General features: G+C 40.8%; 1 protein-coding gene across 2 annotated transcripts in view; it reads left to right on the top strand.

Annotated features, from left to right (window-relative positions):
- Window positions 1-19,389, top strand: part of ropn1l (rhophilin associated tail protein 1-like) — a 56,809-nt gene extending 37,420 nt beyond the window's left edge. For both annotated transcript variants that reach the window (XM_078427234.1, XM_078427226.1), the window contains exon 6: window positions 16,979-19,389. In XM_078427234.1, the coding sequence (XP_078283360.1) occupies window positions 16,979-17,066 (88 nt within the window). In that variant the 3' untranslated portion in view covers window positions 17,067-19,389. The remainder of the gene's footprint in view (window positions 1-16,978) is intronic.
- Window positions 19,390-22,567: the final 3,178 nt, after the last annotated feature.

The raw sequence follows: 22,567 nt of genomic DNA, 5'->3' as shown, positions 1-22,567 counted from the left end.
ACCCATGCCTATGAAGGCAAGCAAGGTGGCATTAGCCACCTTCAATATCCTGTCCACCTTCAATATCCTGTCCACCTGTGTTGCCATTTTCAAGGAGCTATGAACTTGTACTCCAAGGTTTCTCTTTACATCAATGCTTGTAAGGTTCATGTGGATGGTACAAAAGAAAATCATTTTTGCAGCATCCTGAAACATCAGCAAACCGTAGAGAATACAGTATGCTTGACCCTCGATCCATGTTCCTGTTTTGCCTGCAATTATTTGCAGCAAAAGCACCTGCCGCTGCTGCTGCCGCTGGCCTTCATTTCAGTTTAGTTTATTGTCATGTGTACCAAGGCACAGTGAAAAGCTTTTGTTGCGTGCTATCCAGTCTGAAGAAGGACAATACATGATTACAATTGGGCCAATTATAGTGTATGTTTATACATGATAAGAGAATAACGTTTAGTGCAAGGTAAACCCAGCAAATCTGATCAAGGATAGTCCGAGGGTCACCGATGAGGTAGATAGTAGTTCAGCACTGTTCTCTGGTTGTGGAGGGATGATTCAGTTGCCTGATAACAGCTGGGAAGAAACTGTCTCTGAATCTGGAGATGTGTGTTGTCACTCTTTAGATCTCTGGAACACCACTGAGCATCCTGGTCCCAAGATATGGACTCCCTGTAATAACAATATATATTTTTTGTGATTGTTTGACAGAAATAAATAGGCCTGAGTCCAGAAAACATGATGGAGTCAAATGCCCATTGCTTTCATGGGCATAGCCTCTCTTTTGAACATAGCTGAGAATTCACACATTTCCAATATTGCCCTGCATATTGGACCCAAAATGATCATTTCTCTGATCAGTCAAGCCTAATCTACAATTAAGTTTAACAATCATTACACAATTAAATCATGGGTGTGTGTTTCTAATATAGAGCAATAGCAAGAGAGTACTGTGGGAGGGATTGTTTTTAATTACTTTAACATTTCAACTGCTGAATAAGCTCATTAAAGACATAGATTTTTCTTTCCGCTGGAGATCACCGAACGACAGGGAGTCTGCACACTAAATCTTAATCCACTCAATAGAAAAATAATTACTTCCCTCGTTATCTTGTATAAGGCAGGAGAACTTCACATTTAGCATATGTGTGAAGCATATTTTGTTTCTACATATTGCAAATGAAGTGGTATAATTGCAGTCAGGGTTGATGTGAGTTGACTTCATGTGGGAGTTACGTTTGTTTGGCCACGCAGAACAACACTTTTAAATGTATGAAGTTTATGTTTATGAAGATTATGAAGTTGTTTTAAATTTCATTAAGGGTCCAAAAACTATGTGAGATAAGCAATTATTAACAATCATTCTTAAGATTTTACCAGAAATTAGATAAGATATGTTTAGTTTTTTAGTTTAGAGATATAGTTCATGTAATGACGAAAAATCTAGCATTTGTACTTCTCGGGTTTTTTAGTAGTATACTAGACCAAGTGCACCCGTTGGGCCCAAACCACTCCTGCATTGGTGCAGCACCCTCCCCTCCACCCTCCCACCCATTCCCTTGCGCCCCCATTCCCTCACGCCTCTTTTGATGATTCATAAATTGCATATGATCTCATGCCTTATGGAAATGCATACATAAACCACACCATTAATAACCCTTTTCTATGGAATTTTGGTTCTTGGTTCTTGTTCATCAGCTCCTCAGCCTGTTCTGCAGAGATGTTCATGTGCTCTGATTATGGTTTCCAAACTTGTTGAAAATTATGCTGTTTAACTACACATCAAAATAAAATAAATTTGGTGCATGACTTAACATAAAACCTTAAAAAAATGATGATGGAAGTACAACTTTTGCCATTATTCTCTGCCAGAAGATTGTTTGGTTTTAGGTCTTTGTGTATGTTGCCATAAGTTGTGAACAGATGTGGAAATCTAAATAGGCAAATAAACAGTTTAACATTGGCAATCACGGCTATGACAAACTAAAGCAAAAATACCGTGATAACTATTACTTTATATGAAAATGGATGGTGTAAATCTAATTTAAATCATAGTGATTCACGTGAATGAGGACTACTTAAAAATCACAGCTTTTTGTGTTTCACTTCCTGTGAAAAGATATGTAAAAATAAATCTTATTAAGTTCAAAATAACACTCACTTGAGACATACCATTTTGAATAGGCAAGATTATACATGTTGGCAGGCCAGTGTGATAATTAGATTAGTTGGTTATTTGTGAATTTAATCCTCTGGGTTTTCATCTTCCTTTTCAGTTTGTTGCACATCAGTATGCTTTTACTTTGAATTAAAATATCCACATGCAGAGACTCTTCATTTTGTCTATCCCACCTATCTAATATTACTGATCCATGTCTTTGGGCTTTGGAGTATTGGGAAGCTGATTTTCAGGCAGGTTTAAGCTACACGGCTAGAAAAGGACGTAAATATAGAGACAGTGACCTTTTCAATATGTCATCACATAGTTTGAAAGGATGATCTACACTTGGCCTCCTTATAAGATTACTCCTATCATAGACGCATTCTTCAATCGATCTGATCATCAATATCGTAGAAACAGAGAAAATAGACGCAGAAGGAGGCCATTCGGCCCTTCGAACCTGCACCGCCTTTCATTGTGATCATGGCTGATCGTCCCCAATCAATAACCCGTGCCTGCCTTCTCCCCATATCCCTTGATTCCGCTAGACCCTAGAGCTCTATCTAACTCTCCCTTAAATCCATCCAGTGATTTGGCTTCCACTGCCCTCTGTGGCAGAGAATTCCACAAATTCACAACTCTCTGGGTGAAAAAGTTTCTTCTCACCTCAGTTTTAAATGGCCTCCCCTTTATTCTAAGACTGTGGCCCCTGTTCTGGACTCGCCCAACATTGGGAACATATTTCCTGCATCTAGCTTGTCCAGTCCTTTTATAATTTTATATGTTTCTATAAGATCCCCTCTTATCCTTCTAAACTCCAGTGAATACAAGCCTAGTCTTTTCAATCTTTCCTCATATGTCAGTCCCGCCATCCCAGGGATTAATCTCGTGAACCTACGCTGCACTGCCTCAATTACAAGGATGTCCTTCCTCAAATTAGGAGACCAAAACTGTACACAATACTCCAGATGTGGTCTTACCAGGGCCCTATACAACCGCAGAAGAACCTCTTTACTCCTATACTGAAATCCTCTTGTTATGAAGGCCAAGATTCCATTAGCTTTCTTCACTGCCTGTTGTACCTGCACGCCACCTTTCAGTGACTGGTGTACAAGGACACCCAGGTCTCGCTGCACCTCCTCCTTACCTAACCTAACTCCATTGAGATAATAATCTGCCTCCTTGTTTCTGCCGCCAAAGTGGATAACCTCACATTTATCTATATTATACTGCATCTGCCACACATCTGCCACGCATCTGCCCACTCACTCAACCTGTCCAGGTCATCCTGCAACCTCCTAACATCCTCTTCACAGTTTACACTGCCGCCCAGCTTTGTGTCATCTGCAAACTTGCTAGTGTTACTTCTAATTCCCTCTTCCAAATCATTAATATATATAGTAAACAGTTGCGGCCCCAACACCGAGCCTTGCGGCACTCCACTCGCCACTGCCTGCCATTCTGAAAAGGACTGAGAAGTAGGACGTCGAAGGTGGTTGTCTCTGGACTGCTACCTGTACCTCGTGCTGGTGAGGGCAGGAACAGAGAGATCGGGGATATGAATGTATGGTTGAGGGGCTGGTGCAGGGAGCAGGGATTTAAATTTCTAGACCTCTGGGATCTCTTCTGGGGTAGGGGTGACCTGTACAAAAGGGACGAGTTACACCTTAACAACAGGGGGACCAACATTCTGGCAGGCAGGTTTGCTAGTGCTACAAGTGTGGCTTTAAACTAAGTAGTGGGGGGGAAGGGTTGACAAATTGGGAATATGAAGATGGAGTTAAAGGGGAAGTGAATACAGGAGAAATTGCAAAGGACTCTCGAATAAATGGGAAGGGAAGTTCTAGAAGGGATTAGAGAGTAAGGTCAGGGCCAATTGTGACTGGTGTGAGAGGGGAGGTGAATACCGAAGTTAAAGTGTTGTACTCAACACATGCTTGAATCTGATGCTTCCACACCCATCAGGAAGCCAGTATTTGGTCAAATCCTGTAACTGCACTGCTCATCATCATTATCTTACATTTCATTAGAGAATCCCACTAGGTCTCAAATTTTGTATACCACAATTGCGTGAAATCCTCAAGAGGCTAAGTGCTGAATCATTGCACCCTTTGTCACTGCAGTGATTGGAGATCAGCCCACAATAGCCAGAGGATCTTAGTAATGAATTATTTTGAGAATATTAGCCTTCAGAAACCCTTATATATGGCCATGTGGTAATAGGGGCATTGTTTCTTGAAGACTGTTGGGCGATACTCTCCTGGCATCTGTCCTCCCCGTGTCTTAACTTTGTGCCCTCTTCTCCTGCTCATAGTTGTGCTGCAGGCCACGACTATAACATCCACATTTTGCATGAAAGAACCTTCATCTTTTCAGGACAGTTTGGCAGAATGTGTGTCAAATCGATGTTCCATGATGGTTGTAGCCATTTCTGCTCTTTCTTTTTGATGATGATACAAAAGTGGGTGGTATTGCAGATAGTGAAGATGGTTGTGAAATCTTGATCGATTGGCCAGGTGGGCTGAGGAATGGTTGATGGAATTTAATACAGAGAAATGTAAGGTGTTGCATTTTGCGAAGTCTAACATTGATGTTGGTGAGACCGTATTTAGAGTATTGTGTTCAGTTCTGGGCACCATATTATAGGAAAGATGTTGTCAAGCTGGAAAGGGTACAGAGAAGATTTAGGAAAATGTTACCAGGACTATAGGGTCTGAGCCGTAGGCAGAGGTGTTGAGTAGGCTAGGACTCTATTCCCTGGAACGCAGGAGAATGAGAGGTGATCTTATAGAGGTCTATAAAATCTTGAGAGGAATAGATCGGGTAGATGCACAGAGTCTCTTGCCCAGAGTAGGTGAATCAAGGACCAGAGGACATAGGTTTAAGGTGAAGGGGGAAAGATTTAATAGGAATCTGAGGTGTAACTATTTCACACAAAGGGTGCTGGGTGTATGGAACAAGTTGCCAGAGGAGGTAGTTGAGGCTCGGACTATCCCAATGTTTAAGAAACAGTTAGGCAGGTACATGGATAGGACAGGTTTGGCGGGATATGGACCAAACGCAGGCAGGTGGGACGAGCGTAGCTGGGACATGTTGGCCAGTGTGGGCAAGTTGGGCCGGAAGGGCTTGTTTCCACACTGTATCACTCTATGATCGTGTGGCAGACACTGGCAAGTGAACAATGTGATTCCATGTGGCAAGCAGTGTAAGGCCACCATAATATCGCGATCATAGTACAAAATTACAATTGGCCACACAGTGCCAGAATGATTGGTGAGATTGAATCGCATTTCCAGGCTTCTGATTTTTAATCCACCCAGTAAATGAATTAGATCGGTGAGTTCCTTCTGAACCTTCCATGCCCAAAGTGGTTGATATTTAAACATTTAGCTCAGTCATTAAAAATTTGACAGCTCTGTGTAAACTGCTGCTGTTCTAAAATTCTTCCTACATAAACGAGAACACTTCTTTATATAGTATATGCATTTCTCAACTGTTAATTGCATTTCTGAATATGTTAAAATTAATTAAAGGACTGATTCAGAATCAGACAATTACATTTAAGCCAACAGCTGCTATTCATAGTTCTTCATTAATCCAACCACATTTTTATGTGACTGTGCTACATAGTGGAATACAGTACCTGCTCACACCCATCCCACAAAATGCATAATTGCTGTTTCAGATTTACTACAGAAGTAAGTTCAATCAGCAGAGAGATTGTCAAAAGGATTGATAATGAGAGTTGGCTTTCATCTACTATTGATTATTTTAAGTAATTTTAATCAATAAATCTATATCTACAGAGATCACAAGGAGGTCGCTTTTGTTTTGTACTTTTTCCTCCAAAATGCGTACAGTACTAATTCAACATCCGGTCCTTGTATCCTAGCATATCAGGCAGCAGCTTTAGAGAAGCATAGTTAATGTTTCAAGTTGATAACTTTTCACCTGAAACTTATATAATTGAATCATTAAAGCAGTATGTCACTGTATAGTTACTTCCTGACCTGCCAGGTTTATTTTGTACAGCATTTTCTGGTTTTTTAAAAAGTTAATACATTAACTGTTCTCCATATGCAGCTGATCTTTAGCTTGCATTGAAGCTTTGGAAACTGGAGAACAATGTTTATTATTTCAGGAGGAACTCGAAGGTTTCTGCAGCATCTGTCATTGACTTTTTTTTTTTTTTAATTTTAAAATAAATTTTTTTTTTTTTGATTTTCCACTTCCATACATTCCGCAATGATACACATTCTCATTCACCTTAAACCCTCCGTAGTTAACAAATACTGCATATCCCAAACTGAATCATACCACAGGTATTGGAAGCACTACAAGGATGGGTAATGACTTACTGGACATTTGATCATATCCAAAACTCAACTACACACAAAAACAAAAACAAAAACAACTAAAACCAACATTTGGGGTATACCTCTATAATATTTCATCACTACTTCTGGAGTGGTATGAAATCAAGGAAAATGAGATAGGACACGGAAGTAGGATACAAAGATCCGCTTTAAACAAATGATGGCCGTATGGGCATGATGTACAACATCCATTTTTCCCACCTTTTCAAAAATATTCCCTGTTGCAATCTTAAAGCAAAAGTTATCCTTTCCATTATAAAAATATCATATACAATGTTAATCCAGTCATCCACATTAGGTTTTCCAGGTTTCAACCACTTCCTAGTAATAGCTTTCCTGCTGGCAGCACTTAAGATCTGGAAAAGATACTTATCTTTAATAGAAGCATTTTGTACTGGTAAAGCACCAAAATATAAAAACTCAAATTTAAATGGAATATCCATATAAAAAACTTTTTGTAAAACTTTATGAATCTCCTGCCAAAATGGGATCACTGATACACAAGACCAAAATATGTGAAAATGGTTTGCCTCATGGCACCCACATTGTCGCCAGCATGAAGAAGAATTTGTGTAATGCCTTTTTTGAACTGGTGTAATAAAAAACCTAATAAGGGTTTTCCAGCAAAACACCCGCCAAACATTTGAACTTGAAGTTTTCCATTGTATCTCACATAAGCTCTCCCAGGTTTTTTCCTTTAGAACCAGATTACCCATTTCTGTTTTACATACAGTGAGTTGCCTTTTCTCTGCCGTAAACCCTTGTATAATTTTGAGATGGTTTTCTGTTTTGAGCCTCCATGGTAAGCATCAATAAATACATTTAACAAAATATTATCCCATTTTACTTCTGCACATTCCTTTTGTATTTGATCTATATAATGGCGAATTTGAAGGTATCTATAGAAATCATCATTATTCAAACCAAATTGCCTCTTCAGATTCTCAAAGCTGTTCATAGACCCCTTATGTAAAAATGTGCAATATGATGTCAAACCTTGAGAACTCCATCTTTTAAAATTAGTGTCCTGTCTTTTTGGTACAAAATCTGGATCAAACGTGCACCATCTCAAAACCTTCACAGCATCCCTCAGATGATTTTGGGTAACGACCTTATTCCATACCTTAAGTGATAATCGAATCCATGAGTTTCCCAAATTAATTAACTTATTTGTTAACTCCTTATCTCCGATTGCAGCCTGAATCGGAAATTCCTCTGTTATAGCAATCTCAATCTCCTTCCATCTAGCACAATAGTCGGGGTTGCACCAATAAATTAATGTTCTCAGCTGAGCAGCTGCATAATAGTCTTTCAAGCACGGGAGTGCAACCCCACCTTTATTTTTGGTCAGTTGTAACCCCTGGTATCTGATTCTTGGTCTTTGTCCCTGCCAAATATACCTCGAGATTTGTTTATCCCATTCTTGAAATTGTTGGTCTGATATATCTAGTGGAAGTGATTGAAAGAGATACAACAGCCTCGGTAACATAACCATTTTGACCAATTCAATACGAGATCCAAAATTAAGATAAGGTATTAGGTCCCACCTCCTAATGTCTTCCCTGATCTTATTGTTCAATGGGAGGTAGTTAAGCAAGTGCAGTTTAGTCAGATCTATTGGAATGTTTATTCCCAGATATCTCATGGATTCAGCATCCCACCTCAAATTAAACTTTTCCCTTACTTTTACTGAGGGGTTATATTTGAAACTAAGAATTTGTGTTTTTATAACATTTAACTTATAGCCAGAGAAGGATCCATATCGTTCCAAAACATAAAATAACTGTAACAAAGACTGTTCAGGGTCTGACAAATACACCAATACGTCATCGGCAAATAAAGAAATCTTTTGTTCCCCTCCTTTCATTACTATTCCTTTGATATTATTATTCTGGATAATCCACTGACTCAAAGGTTCGATAAAAACCGCAAATAAAAGGGGGCTGATTGGACATCCCTGTCTTGTTCCTCTTTCTAGCAAAAATGGTTTTGAAACTACTCCGTTAATTTTAATTCTTGCACTTGGGCTATCATAAAGAGCCTGTATTGTTTTAATAAAAGTATTGTGAAATCCAAATCTATCTAAAGCTCTAAGCAAAAAAGACCAATTTACACAATCAAAAACTTTTTCAGCATCTAACCCAACTAGGATTGCTTCTAAGTTAAAAAAATTTATGTGGTCAATTATGTGCAATGTCCTTCTAATGTTGTCTTAGGTTTGTCTCCCTCGAACAAACCCTGTCTGATCCAGGCTAATAATTTGTGGTAGCAAACACTCTAATCGTTTGGCTAGTATGTGAGTAAAAATTTTGTAATCCTGGTTGAGTACACTCACTGGCCTAAAATTACTGCATACAGATTTATCTTTTCCCTCTTTCGGAATCAATGAGATTACTGCCTCCTTCCAGGAGGGGGGTATTACGTTCTCTTTGAGAACCCAATTGAAAGTGCGTTGTAACGTAGGGACCAATGAATCCACCATTACCCGGTACCATTCTGAAGGGAACCCGTCTGGGCCCGGGGCCTTATTTGGTTTAAGATGTACTATAGCAGACCTAACTTCTTTCTCTGTTATTTCAGCTACAAGGGACTTACTCTGTTCACTGGTCAATTTTGGCAAATGAATCTCATTAAATAAATCCTCCATTTTCTCCCCACTGATTTGAGGTTGTAAATATAATCTTTTGAAATATATATCAAAACAATTTTGTATTTCCTTCAATTTATAGTGTGTAAAATTGGTTACAGGGTGTTTTATTTTATGAATTGTATTCTCTGCCTGTTGTTTTTTTAGTTTATAGGCTAATAATTTACTGGCTTTTCCTCCCCCATCATAATATTTCTGTTGTTTTCTATATCTTTTGTATAAATATCATTTATTTCATTCTTCTTCTTCACAAGTAGTTCTCGGATTTTTTTATCATTTGTATCCTTATGGTTTTGTTCTAGTTGTTTCAGTTCCACTTGCAGCCGATCTAACTTTTCATGTCTAGCTTTCTTTATGCGAGCACTGTATCCTATTATCTTGCTCCGAAGCACCGCTTTACATGCATCCCACAGTATCAGAGGTGAAACTTCGTCATTGTCATTTAGTTCCAGATACTCTGTAATATCGTTCTTAATCTGTTCTTTCATATGAGTCAGTACATATGTATTTAATCTCCATAAAGTGTCTCTTTGATACCGATCAAGAAGTAGTTTTAAATACACAGGACTATGATCTGAAAGGTCCATGCTCCCCACCTCGCAGCTTACAACCCTATGAAGGTCTTTTCCAAAGGTAAGAAAATAATCAATCCGAGAATATGCCAAATGTGGATTAGAAAAATATGTGTAGTCTCGTTTTGACAAATTTAGTTCTCTCCATACATCAATTAATCCAATATCCTTCATTGCCAAATTAATTTATTTATTTATCAATTTCGGCTGAGCTATATGAACATTTGAAGAGTCCAGTTTAGGATTTAATCTAACATTAAGATCCCCCCCACAGATTAATACTCCCTGGGTTTCAGATATTATCAAATCAAACACTTGTTTAAAAAATTTCCAATCCGAGTTGGGAGGAGCGTAAATATTTAACAGAGTAACCAATGAGCCGCCTAAATTACCTCTCATGAAAATATATCTCCCCTCTGGATCTCTCTTTTCAAAGGTAGGATCAAAACTTATATTGCTAGAGATTAATATTGCCACCCCCCTCCTATGACCAGCACTATATGATGAGGAGTACTGATGTTTAAAGCCCAGTCGTTTTAGTTTAGCATGCTCTGTTTCAGACAGGTGTGTTTCTTGTAGAAAGGCCACCTCGACTCTATCTCTCTTTATTTTGGTTAATATCTTGCTTCTCTTAATAGGATTGATAAGGCCATTCACATTATAAGTTACTATTTTAACTGCTTGCATTTAGTGTCCAATAAGTAGAAGAAATAAAAGTATATAAACCATACCAGCTCCAGTATCCATGCACAAAACAGCCCCCAAAAAACAACTACAAAACAAAAACACAATAATAACACTAAAGTAAATAAATGGACTTCCAACTGTGGGGTCCTGATTTTGACCCTATTAAAGCCCTGATGGTGAGAGGGCTTTGAGGTGTTGCCTCTCCCCCTGACAGGTGGGAGAGGGCCGTCTTCTAACGGTGGCTCTTCCGTTCCAAAGCTGTCCATCTATCCGGCTACCCGGTTAGAAGAGTCCACCCGACATATACGTAATATCCGTGTTCATAGCCTATACCATGCTCGTTTAATGTAACGAGTAAAAACAAGGCCTTAAAGTCTGTCCTCCGATGGGAGACGGGTCCTGAAACTCCCCAACATCAAAACTCGACTCACCCGCTTCCTTTGGTCATCTCTGCCGTTCGAACCTTTCGGTTCAGTCATTATCCCGAGTCCTGGCGTCTAAAAGCCTGTAACTTTTCCTTGAAATCCACTTTCCTGACCGTTCTCTCCCGGTTCCCCGGTCTCCCGGCACTACGCCACGTGAGATGCTGGATCCGCTCCAAAAGGGACTCCGGGTGTTTGATGACCGACACCGGGAGTCCCCTCTTCGCCATATCCTCTGTCGTCTCCTCCGCCGATCCATATACCACTGTTCCCTCCTGGTAGAAAACTCTTAACTTGGCCGGAAATGGAGTTTGAAATCTGATTTTCTTCTCCTTCAGGATTCTTTTCGCTTCAGTGTATTCCCTCCGTTTTTTTAATACATCTGGCGCATAATCGTGATCCAGGTTAACTCTCTTCTCGAGGTATTGAAATCCTCTATTCTGCCAGGCCAGTCTAAGCAGCTCCTCTTTCATCCTGTAACTTGACAACTTGGCCACCATGGACCTCGGTCGGGCATCCCCGGGCGGCTTCGACATCAGAGCTCGGTGCGCTCTCTCTACCCATAGTTTAAAGGTGGCCGGGAGCCCCAGTCCTTCCCGCAACAAACTTTCCACAAAATCCACCATTGATGGGGAGTTCTCCTCTGCTCCCTCTTTAACTCCGTGAATTTGGATATTTTCACGTCTGGAGCGGCTCTCTATATCCGTCAATTTGGCATCTAGGTATATTTGGAGTTGCAGCAGCTCCGTCACCACGTCCTCTGCCACCTGTAGCCTGTTTTCAGCCGCGTCAATCCTCTCTTCCGCCTCCCCGATTCTGGTGTTCATCTTAGTAATTTCTTCCCGAATTCCGTTCAACTGCTCACTATTGTCCTTTCTAAACTCTCTCAACTCTTTCAATATGAGGCTGAGGTCCGCGCTCTCTCGTTCCTTATCTGGGTGCATTTGCTTATCATCGTCCTCCCTTGCACTGCTAGCTGAGGAGGCTCGGCTAGCCCCTTCCCCCTCACCATCGAAAAACTCCATCTGCGTCGAGTTTTTACTCTTTCCTCTAGGCATAATCCTGACCCACAATATTTACGAAACTGCAACAAAAGTTTTGAAAATATTCGAGTTGTAGTGGGTAAATATTAACTCAAAATGTCGGGAGCTCTTACCCTAATCTGCCATCTCGTGGCTCGTTCAACCGGAAGTCCGTCATTGACTTTTTAAAGTTAATCACTGCGTTAACATGCCGTGTTAGGGATAGAGTGTAAAAGTTGGAGTGTCATCTTGCAACTTTATGAAACGCTGTTAGACATTCAGGTATTGTATGCAGGTGTGGTCACGATAGTCCAGGTTGCACTGGAGTAAGTGCAGAGGAGATTAACCAGGATGTTGCCAGGATTGGAAGTCTTTAGTTATGGGGAGAGATTGAATAGGCTTGCTTGTCTTGTTTTCCCTAGAGCAAAGAAAACTGGGGTGACATCATTGACTGTAATAAACTAATAAGAGGAATGGGTAGAATAGATGGTCATAATCTTTTTACCATGTTAGTGGTAACAAAAACAAGATGGCACGTGGTGAGAGGAGGGGCTTTTAAAGGGATTTAAGGGGAAAGTACTTTGCAGAGAGTGGTTGATATATGGAATTTGCTGCCAGAGGAGGTGTTGGAATCTGATACAATCATAATGTTGAAAAGACATTATTAGATATACACCTGAATCGGCAGATTACCAAACGATTTGCGGACTTAATGCGGGCAAATGGCATAAGAGTAGATGGGTAGAAAGTCAGCATGAACGTTGAGCCGAAGGGTCCAATTTTATGCTGCATAATACTATGATTTATGATTATTATTGGGTATGATGAGTTAATTTCATCTCCACAATTTAAAGATACTTGGCTGCCATCACATTGGATTGGCGACACACTTGAAAAGATGAGGTCTAGATCAAAACTCTTTCAATAATTATACCTCGCTTGAGGGCTGCTAGAGTTTGTGCAGTTCATGGGAATGTGTTTTTACATGATGGCGGGAGGGCAAGCCATGAATTGAAGTTGCTGTTGAAATCTGCTGCAGAAAAATAGTCTCTTGGAAGATTTCAGGCAATAGTGGTGTACAACATTTGAGACCTAACTGGATGTCTAGTGAAATATAGGAGAATTCATCTTTCTTTTAATTGGAGAGAAACAAGCAGGGCAGTTACAGGATTTGGAGTAACTCAGCGGGTCTAGAGGCTAAGTTCCAAATCATTGCGCCCTTTGTCACTGCATTGATTAGAGGTCTGCCCACAGTAGCTAGCAGATCTTAGTAATAAATTATTTTGAGATTGTTGGTTCAATGACCTATAAAGACCAGGAAAAGAAATGTTTGTGTATTTGCAGCTTGGCTGGTCTTGGCTGCTGAATTTCAGTTTGTCTGGAAGGCCCAGCTCTACAATGAGCTTTCCGAGCATGAGCAACAGCCTCGCTGGCTACTCTGCAATATTAAAATAACTCAACAGCAACTCAGCTAGTGGCGCTGCAGCCCCACAGCTCCAGTCAGAGAGTTGTGAATCTGTGGAATTCTCTTCCTCCGAAGGCAGTGGAGGCCAATTCTCTGAATGCATTCAAGAGATAGCGGAGTCAGGGGGTATGGGGAGAAGGCAGGAACGGGGTACTGATTGAGAATGATCAGCCATGATCACATTGAATGGCGGTGCTGGCTTGAAGGGCCGAATGGCCTCCTACTGCACCTATTGTCTATTGTCTAAATCCAGGTTCGATCCTGACCTCGGGTGCAATCTGTGTGAAGTTTTCAAGTTCTTCTGTGACTACATAAGTTTCCTCCAGGTGCTCCATTTTCCTCCCACATCCCAAAGTGTGAGTTTGTAGGTTAATTGACCTCTGTAAAATTGCCCCTCGTGTGCAGGGAATGGAAGTGAGAGTGGTTTAACATAAAAGTAATGTGAACATGTGATCGATGGTCGGCGTGGACTCATGGGGCTGAAGGGCCTGTTTCCATGCTGTATCTTTCAATCATCAATCCTAGTAATTTGCAGGTTAATGCACCAGTGTATTATCCCAAATCCTCTTATGAAGAATGATGTCCATTGCCATGAGGCAACAGTTTGTGTCTTCATGTCAGCAAACCGAGGGTGCATGATCCAGCTTCCATCCAGACATTGGGCAACTTCTGTTTCTGTGCAGTGAAAGCAAATATATCAGCTATCAAGCATTGTGGAACAAATAAGTAACACAAACATTTAGTTCCACAGACAAAATATGTGGTATTGAGATAATTTTACGATGTTGGGGATAACACCACCTTGACACCTGTCAATTATCCAGAGGCATTATATTGGCCACAGTGACATGTTAAGTTCTCCCCGGGTGAAGGCATTGACATGATGGACAAAATGTAGGCCTTTGCTTTTGTATCACTGGGATCCAGTAGCATCAAGAATTGGCTCTTCTTTTCTAGCATGTCAACCAGCACAGTTCTGAATGTATTCTTCGAAGTCCATGCTACATCCATCAAAGGTATCACAAAATGCTTGAGTAACTCAGCAGGTCAGGCAGCATCTAAGAGACAGGGAATGGGTGATGTTTCGGGTCGAGACCCTTCTTCAGACTGAAGAAGGGTCTCGACCCGAAACGTCACCCATTCCCTCTCTCCTAGACGCTGCCTGACCTGCTGAGTTACTCAAGCATTTTGTGATACCTTGGATTTGTACCAGCATCTGCAGTTATTTTCCTATCCTATATCCATGGCCTTGTCCAAAGTTGCCAACATTATGCTTTAAAGCACCCAGTACAATCAGTACAAATTAAAAAGGCTGCTTACATACATCAACATCTCCATAAGCCGCTCATTGTGATTCCTCTCAATTACATTATAGCAAAAAGTTTAATATTGCATCTGTTCAATAACACAACACCCTAAATTGAGGAATGATCCTTGTATCTCTCTTTTGAAACTTTCCTAACATGTTGATTTTTTTCTCCTAAGCCAGGTGTGCAAATCAGCAGTTTTTTACAGTATTATGAGTGATTGCTACCAAAATTTAACCCTCAACTAGAGATTTTTTAATCTGTTATGGAGACAATTGAGAAAATATCCTGTTTACCCTTCCATATCTCTGTGTCTCCCTCTTTCCTGACTCTCAGTCTGAAGGAGGGTCTCGACCCAAAATATCATCCATTCCTCATTTCTAGAGATGCTGCCTGTCCCGCTGTGTTACTCCAGCATTTTGTGTCTGTCTTCGGTGTAAACCGGCATCTGCAGTTCCTTTCCACACATGTCTACCCTGTTTAAAGTCTGGATTGATTTTTATTGTTTGCTTGTAAACTTTATCATAGTCGTTCTCTGAGCACTACATGTTCATAAACACTTAAGACACCAATAAATAAATAAGCTTTGATATTATTGCTCCCATTATAAACCATAAGTAACTTTATATACCTGTAAGAAAATTTATCCTTGGACCGTGGTGACATGGATGGCTACTAATGGTGCATAATTCTTTAATGGAAAAAAGAACAGCATGTATTCTGATACAAGGAACTGCAGATGTTAGTTTACAAAGAAAGATACAAAGTGATATAGTAACTCAGAGGATCAGGCAGCATCATCTATATGCAATTATCATTTTGTTTACATTCTCTTTCCAAATTTGACTTGTATTTAAAATACAATACAATAAATACAATACAAAGACTTAGAAATTGCCTCACTGGCATAGACCTGTCCTTGGAACTCCACAGAGAGGCTTCAGGGCTGAGGCTCACCTATTATTATTGGAGAATGTGGAGTGCCACTAGCTTCCTGTGAACACACTCAAAGTACATTTCTTGGATAGATCCAAGAGAAGGGGAGGATGAGTTCAGTGGGATCTCAATAATGTTCTTGGTCATTGGGAGCAAGCCACTTGGAGGAGGAGCACACTTGCAATGAGAAAACAAGCAAGGACATGTATTTGGATGATGTTTCGGGTCGGAACCCTTCATACTGTCTGAAGAAGGGCTTCAACCTGAAATATCATCTATTCCTTTTCTCTGAAGATGCTGCCTGACCCGCTGAGTTGCTCCAGCATTTTGTGTCTATCTTTATATCTTTGGTATAAACCAGCATCTGCAGTTCTTTCCTACACGTTTTTTGTTCCGTTCAGAGAAACTAGTGTGGAAACAAGACCTTTGGCCCTCCTAGTCTATGACAACCATCGATCACCCGTACAATAATTATATATCCTACACACTAGGGATAATGTAAAGAAGCCAATTAACTTACAAACCTGCAGGTGTTTGGAATGTGGGAGGAAACTGGAGCATCTGGAGAAAACCCACGAAGACATAGGGAGAAAGTAAAAAATCTGCATAGACAACACCGTAGCCAGGATCGAACCTGGGTCCCTGGCGCTGTGAGGCAGCAGCTCTACCTCTGCGCCACTGTGCCACCCTTTATATAGCATCTTTCAGGATGTCTCAATTTGTTGCCCATGTAACTATCGCACAATAGATTGCAGTGAACAGTACTTTTATATCACATTCCCTTTTAACCCTTGAGTCTGCTGTGATAGTCCGGTTGCCAGTCAGGCACTGTTCTGATTTTTTAATTCTGATTTGTGTTTTAAAATATTTCACCATTCTTATTGTCTTTAAACCTATTCCATCCTGGTAGTTCAACAAAATCTGTATGCCTCTGTGAGCCCATTCCCACTTTTATCAATCTAACATTGTCAATTGTGCCATCTGCAACCTAGGTCATCAGCTCTGGTATCCCCTTCTCAACTCTTTCCTCTTTGGACCACTCTTTTGTCATCTTTGTTTGCTACTATTTCATCCTGTGCTGTTAGAAAGAATGGAACATATCTGAGAAAACATGTTAGTTTTAACAAATTAAAGAAAATTATCATTTGCTTATTTATTATAAAAGGCTTAATTAGAATATCTTTAATCTGGTATTTTAGGTTTTGGTTTATTTATTATTGTTGCATGTACTGAGGTACAATGGAAAGTTTTGTATCCAAACAGAATAATATAGTATATGCAGGAAATCTGGAGAATAAAAATGTAGATTGAACATTTGAAGATGGGGTTTTAAATTACCTGGGTGAGCTCAGAGTATTTTTTATTAACAACAAACTTTTTGTAACTTTTTTCCAGAGAAAAACAAGGTGGATTGATACAACCCAGAAATTTCAAACATTTGCAGAAAACTAAAGAACCAAAGAAAGATGAAACACCTCCTTAATTAAACACCCGAACTGTTTGTTTCTTCAAGGTCATATTTAAAACTACTTAACAAAAAGCATAAAGTATCACAGATAACAAGCAACATCTTTCTTACAGTCTTTTATGATTATTTGATAATGCTTAATAAAATACATGTTTTCCAAAGGTGTTTGTTTTTGTACTACTCGCTTGATACTATGTTTTAAAAGTAATGCATTTGTTGGAAAGTATTTCAGGACATTCTGAGGATCCTTTAAAGAAGATACAATGCATATATTTGATATTGCCTCCATTTCAGGGATTCCAAAACTAATGATCATAATTGTAAGATAGCCATGGGTAAATGCAGAGAATAAAATTTGAAAGAGACTTCTTTATCCGGATAATTGTATGAAATATGCTAGCAGAATGAAATAGTTGGTGAGAGGAGATGATGCATTTAAAACAGAACTAACTATATGTACAAACAAGAGAAGTGGAAGGGAAATTGTCTTATGCACAGTCCAATTAAGATGAATGACTTATATTTCCATCGTAAATTCTATTCTTCGACCATATGATTGCTGGTTTGTGTTAAAATCTGAAACTTTGTAAATTGATTTTAAGATGTAATAAAATTAAGTGTACTAATTAAAACATTTACTCCAGTTTCCTTAGGTCATATAACACTTATGCAATGACTCGTGGGGTGCCGCAAGGCTCAGTGCTGGGACCCCAGCTATTTACAATATATATTAACGATTTAGACGAGGGAATTAAATGTAACATCTCCAAGTTTGCAGATGACACAAAGCTGGGTGGCAGTGTGAGCTGCGAGGAGGATGCTATGAGGCTGCAGGGTGACTTAGATAGATTGGGTGAGTGGGCAGATGCATAGCACATGCAGTATAATGTGGATAAATGTGAGGTTATCCACTTTAGTGGCAAGAACAGGAAGGCAGATTATTATCTGAATGGTAGACACAAAATGCTGGAGTAGCTCAGCGGGACAGGCAGCATCTCTGGAGAGAAGGAATGGGTGACGCTTCGGGTCGAGACTTTTCTTCAGATCTGAATGGTGTCAAATTAGGAAAGGGGAGGTGCAACGAGACCTGGGTGTCCTTGTACTGAAAGTCACTGAAAGTAAGCATGCAGGTACAGCAGGCAGTGAAGAAAGCTAACGGCATGTTGGCCTTCATCGTGAGAGGTTTTGAGTTTAGGAGCAAGAGGTCCTGCAATTGTACAGGGCCCTGGTGAGACCGCACATGGAGTATTGTGTGCAGTTTTGGTCTCCTAATTTGAGGAAGGACATTATTGCTATTGAGGGAGTGCAGCATATGTTCACCAGGTTAATTCCCAGGATGGCGGGATTGACATATGATGAAAGAGTGGGTCGACTGGGCTTATATTCACTGGAATTTAGAAGAATGAGAGGGGATCTTATAGAAACATATAAAATTCTTAAAAGATGCAGGAAAAATATTCCCGATGTTGGGGGAGTCCAGAACCAGGGGCCATAGTTTAAGAATAAGGGGTAGGCCATGTAGGACTGAGATGAGGAAAACCTTTTTTACCCCGAGAGTTGTTTTCAAGAGAGTTAGATTTAGCTCTGAGAGCTAAAAGAATCAAGGGATATGGGGAAAAAGCAGGAACAGGGTACTGATTTTGGATGATCAGCCACGATCATATTGAATGGCAGTGCTCGAAGAGCCGAATGGCCTACTCCTGCACCCATTTTCTATGAGAACAACTGCCTGAACACTGCTTTTGGGCACATATACATTGTACTTTTTATAGAGTTTGATTAGAAGTTTAAAAAAAATCTTTCTTCAGCTCACATAGATGAAAACATTTGCATTTTTATTGGTTAGGTTACATATTGTTTTACCTACATCCTCATTCATTCCTTGTAAAATACTGAGGTAATTTAATCTGAAAAAATATTCTGTGCATTTCTTTGACCAGTAAATGAAGAAAAAGAATTGCTATGATCATTTATACGCCTGTATGTCCTACAACATGACAATCATTTTGCACCTTCCAACTTGAAAGTTTCCTTCCACAGTTCTTCTCACTGATGGGAACCAGAATTTTCACCACTACCAGCAGATGTTTGGTATTTTTTCTCAAGCACCAGGGACCACACAACCATCCATGCCTAATGACTTACAAATAACTTCTATGGACATGACAATCCAGCAAGTGTGTAGAAATTCAGGAATGTCTTAGATTTGTTTTCAATCAATGGGGCAGAGTAATTGTATCCTGGAATTGTGCTGCCTTGATGATGTAATGGTATGTTAATACTTCCTCTGGCTTTGCAATAATTGTTTCCTAATCTCAACTAAATGCATTCTACTATTAAGCAGTTAATAAAATACAATTTAGCAAATTGCTATTGGTCGATTCACTTTACAAAAAAAAAAAATCAAGTTTTCAAATAGTGAGTGCAATGCATACTAAATATGCATGCTATGTCACTGTCTAACAAGATTTTAAAAATATTTCTGGTTATGATGAGTAAAACCGAATCAAAAGCTGCCAGGAAGTTTAGTCCCAATTTGGTTCATCCGCTTTGACGTACAATAAAATTTGTCACACTATAACAATGTAATCTTAACATTGGTTTTACATTGTGCATTGACACGAGTAAAGATACATCTGTCAGGGACCTCTGACTAAAGAAATTCCTCCTCATCTCCTTCCTAAAGGAATGTCCTTTAATTCTGAGGCTATGACCTCTGGTCCTAGAATCTCCCACTAGTGGAAACATCCTCTCTACATCCACTCTATCCAGGCCTTTCACCATTCGGTAGGTTTCAATGAGGTCCCCCCCCCCCCCACCACCCATTCTTAACTCCAGCGACTAGAGGCCCAGTGCTGTCAAATGCTCATCTTCTGAGTAAAGATTTCCATACCTCAGTCCAAATGCCATACCCTTTATTCTGAGACTCTGATTCATGGTTTAAGACACCTCAGCTTGAAGCACATCTGCGCCCTCCTTCCTCGCAACATGGACCCACTACAGTTCGCATACCGTCCGAACAGGTCCACGGATGATGCGGTCTCCCAGCTTCTACACACCGCTCTCTCTCATCTGGACAACCAGGGGGGCTATGTGAGGATGCTGTTCATTGACTTTAGTTCAGCATTCAACACAATAGTCCCCAGCAGACTGGTTGAGAAGCTGCTGGAACTGGGGCTTAGCACCCCTCTGTGTGCCTGGGTCCTGGACTTTCTCACCGCCAGGCCCCAAGTGGTCAGGTACGTCCTTAGCCCCCTACTGTACTCTCTGTACACACATGACTATGGGGCCAGGTTCAGCTCAAACTCCATCATCAAGTTTGCTGATGACACTGTGGTGGTGGGCCGGATCTCCAACAACGATGAGAAGGCCTACCGGGAGGAGGTGGCTGATCTGGCACTCTGGTGTCAGGACAATAGCCTCCTCTTGAATGTCACTAAAACGAAGGAGCTGATTGTGGACTTCAGAAGGGCTAAACATCCAAGGACGTACACGCCACTGGAGATAAATGGGTCTACTGTGGATAGGGTGAGCAGTTTTAAATACTTTGGAGTCCGCATCACAGAGGATCTGACGTGGGCAACGCACATTGCCGCACTGGTGGGTAAGGCAAAGCAGCGCCTTTACCACCTTAGACAACTGAGGAAATTCAGAGTGTCTCTGAGGATCCTTCATTGCTTCTACTCTGGGGCTGCAGAGAGCATCCTGTCCGGCAACATTACAGTCTGGTTTGGGAACAGCTCTGCCCAGGACAGAATGGCCCTGCAAAGAGTACTGCGTTCGGCAGAACGCACCATGGGAACTACACTCGCCCCCCTGCAGGATCTATACATCAGGAGGTGTAGATCCAGAGCAAGCAAGATCATGAGGGACCCCTGCCACCCCAGTAACGGACTGTTCCAGATGCTACGATCAGGCAAACGCCTCCGCTGTCACGCTGTGAAAACAGAGAGGATGAGACAGAGTTTCTTCCCACAGGCCATCAGGACTGTCAACTTTTATAACCCCAGAGACTAAATTTTTGCATACACTATAGTAACTTATTAACTTATTATATGCTGTAACTGTAATTCTTTTTTGTGCACAATCCGCAGGCATTGCCACTTTCATTTCACTGCACATCGTGTATGTGTATGTGACAAATAAATTTGACTTGACTTGACTTTCCCTGCATCCAACCTATTGAGTCCTGTAAGTATTTTGTAAGTTTTGGTGAGATTACCTCTTTCTTCCAAATGTTAATTTGGAAGAAAGAGGTAATCTCACCAAAACTTACAAAATACTTACAGGACTCAATAGGTTGGATGCAGGGAAAGTCAAGTCAAGTCAAATTTATTTGTCACATACACATACACGATGTGCAGTGAAATGAAAGTGGCAATGCCTGCGGATTGTGCACAAAAAAGAATTACAGTTACAGCATACACAGAGCTAGCATCTTCCACCTTTCCTCATTTGGCAAACCCATCATCCTCGGGGTCAAAATGGTGAATCTGATTTTTCTCCTCTGTGATCTGATCTACCAGGAGACTGGAGCGCTGAGAATCTTTCTGCAAAATGTGTTGATCGATACAGTCACTTGGTCTGAGCCAGGTAAGCACAAGACGATCACTGTGGTACACTCTGAAAGCATATACATTCAAGTGTAAGAAAATAACTGCAGATGCTGGTACAAATCGCCTCCTCCAGTGCCATAGTGAGTCCCACCGGAAATTGGAGGAACAGCACCTCATATCTCGCCTGGGCAGCTTGCAGCCCAGTGGTATGAACATTGACTTCTCCAACTTTAGATAGTTCCTCTGTCCCTCTCTTCCCCTCCCCCTTCCCAGATCTCCTACTGTCTTCCTGTCTCCACCTATATCCTTCCTTTGTCCCGCCCCCTGATATCAGTCTGAAGAAGGGTCTCGACCCGAAACGTCACCCATTCCTTCCCTCCTGAGATACTGCCTGACCTGCTGAGATACTCCAGCATTTTGTGAATAAATATCTTTGGCATATACATTCAAGATATATATGCTTTCATATGCTTTCAAATGCTAGCTGTTGGATTGGTGGAGTCAGTCTATTTCAGTGTCGGAGCAGCAGATATCAAAAGTTAGCTCTTGGATTGATTGAGTGCTCAAAATTGGCTAATTGAGCAGCCAATGAAAGAAGGCAATTTGTACAGGAGCGGCCTAAGGGAAGTGGCTGTGTTGAGGTGAAGTGCAGTGTGGAGGTTAAGTTAGTGACTTTGGCTCAAGGGACAGTGTGGAGGGAAAGTGTGAGGTTTTGGCTCAAGAGGTTCGACAAGGAGGCTGAGCAGTGGAGGTAAAGGCACAATCTGCTCTTTGTGATTGTGTTTTTTCCCTCTTGGTTTTAGTGCAGTAGAGATGGCAGGTAGAATGATGCAACGTTCTTCCTGCAGGATGTGGGAAGTCTGGGAAACTGCTGGTTGGCTACACCAATGGGAATTGTGTCCAAGTGCGGCCCCTTACGGACCAAGTTAGGAAACTGGAGCTGCAGCTGGCCGACCTCGG

The sequence above is a fragment of the Rhinoraja longicauda genome, chromosome 2, assembly GCF_053455715.1.
Source record: "Rhinoraja longicauda isolate Sanriku21f chromosome 2, sRhiLon1.1, whole genome shotgun sequence".
Lineage (NCBI taxonomy): Eukaryota > Metazoa > Chordata > Chondrichthyes > Rajiformes > Arhynchobatidae > Rhinoraja > Rhinoraja longicauda.
This window is presented reverse-complemented; position numbering and strand designations above follow the sequence as displayed.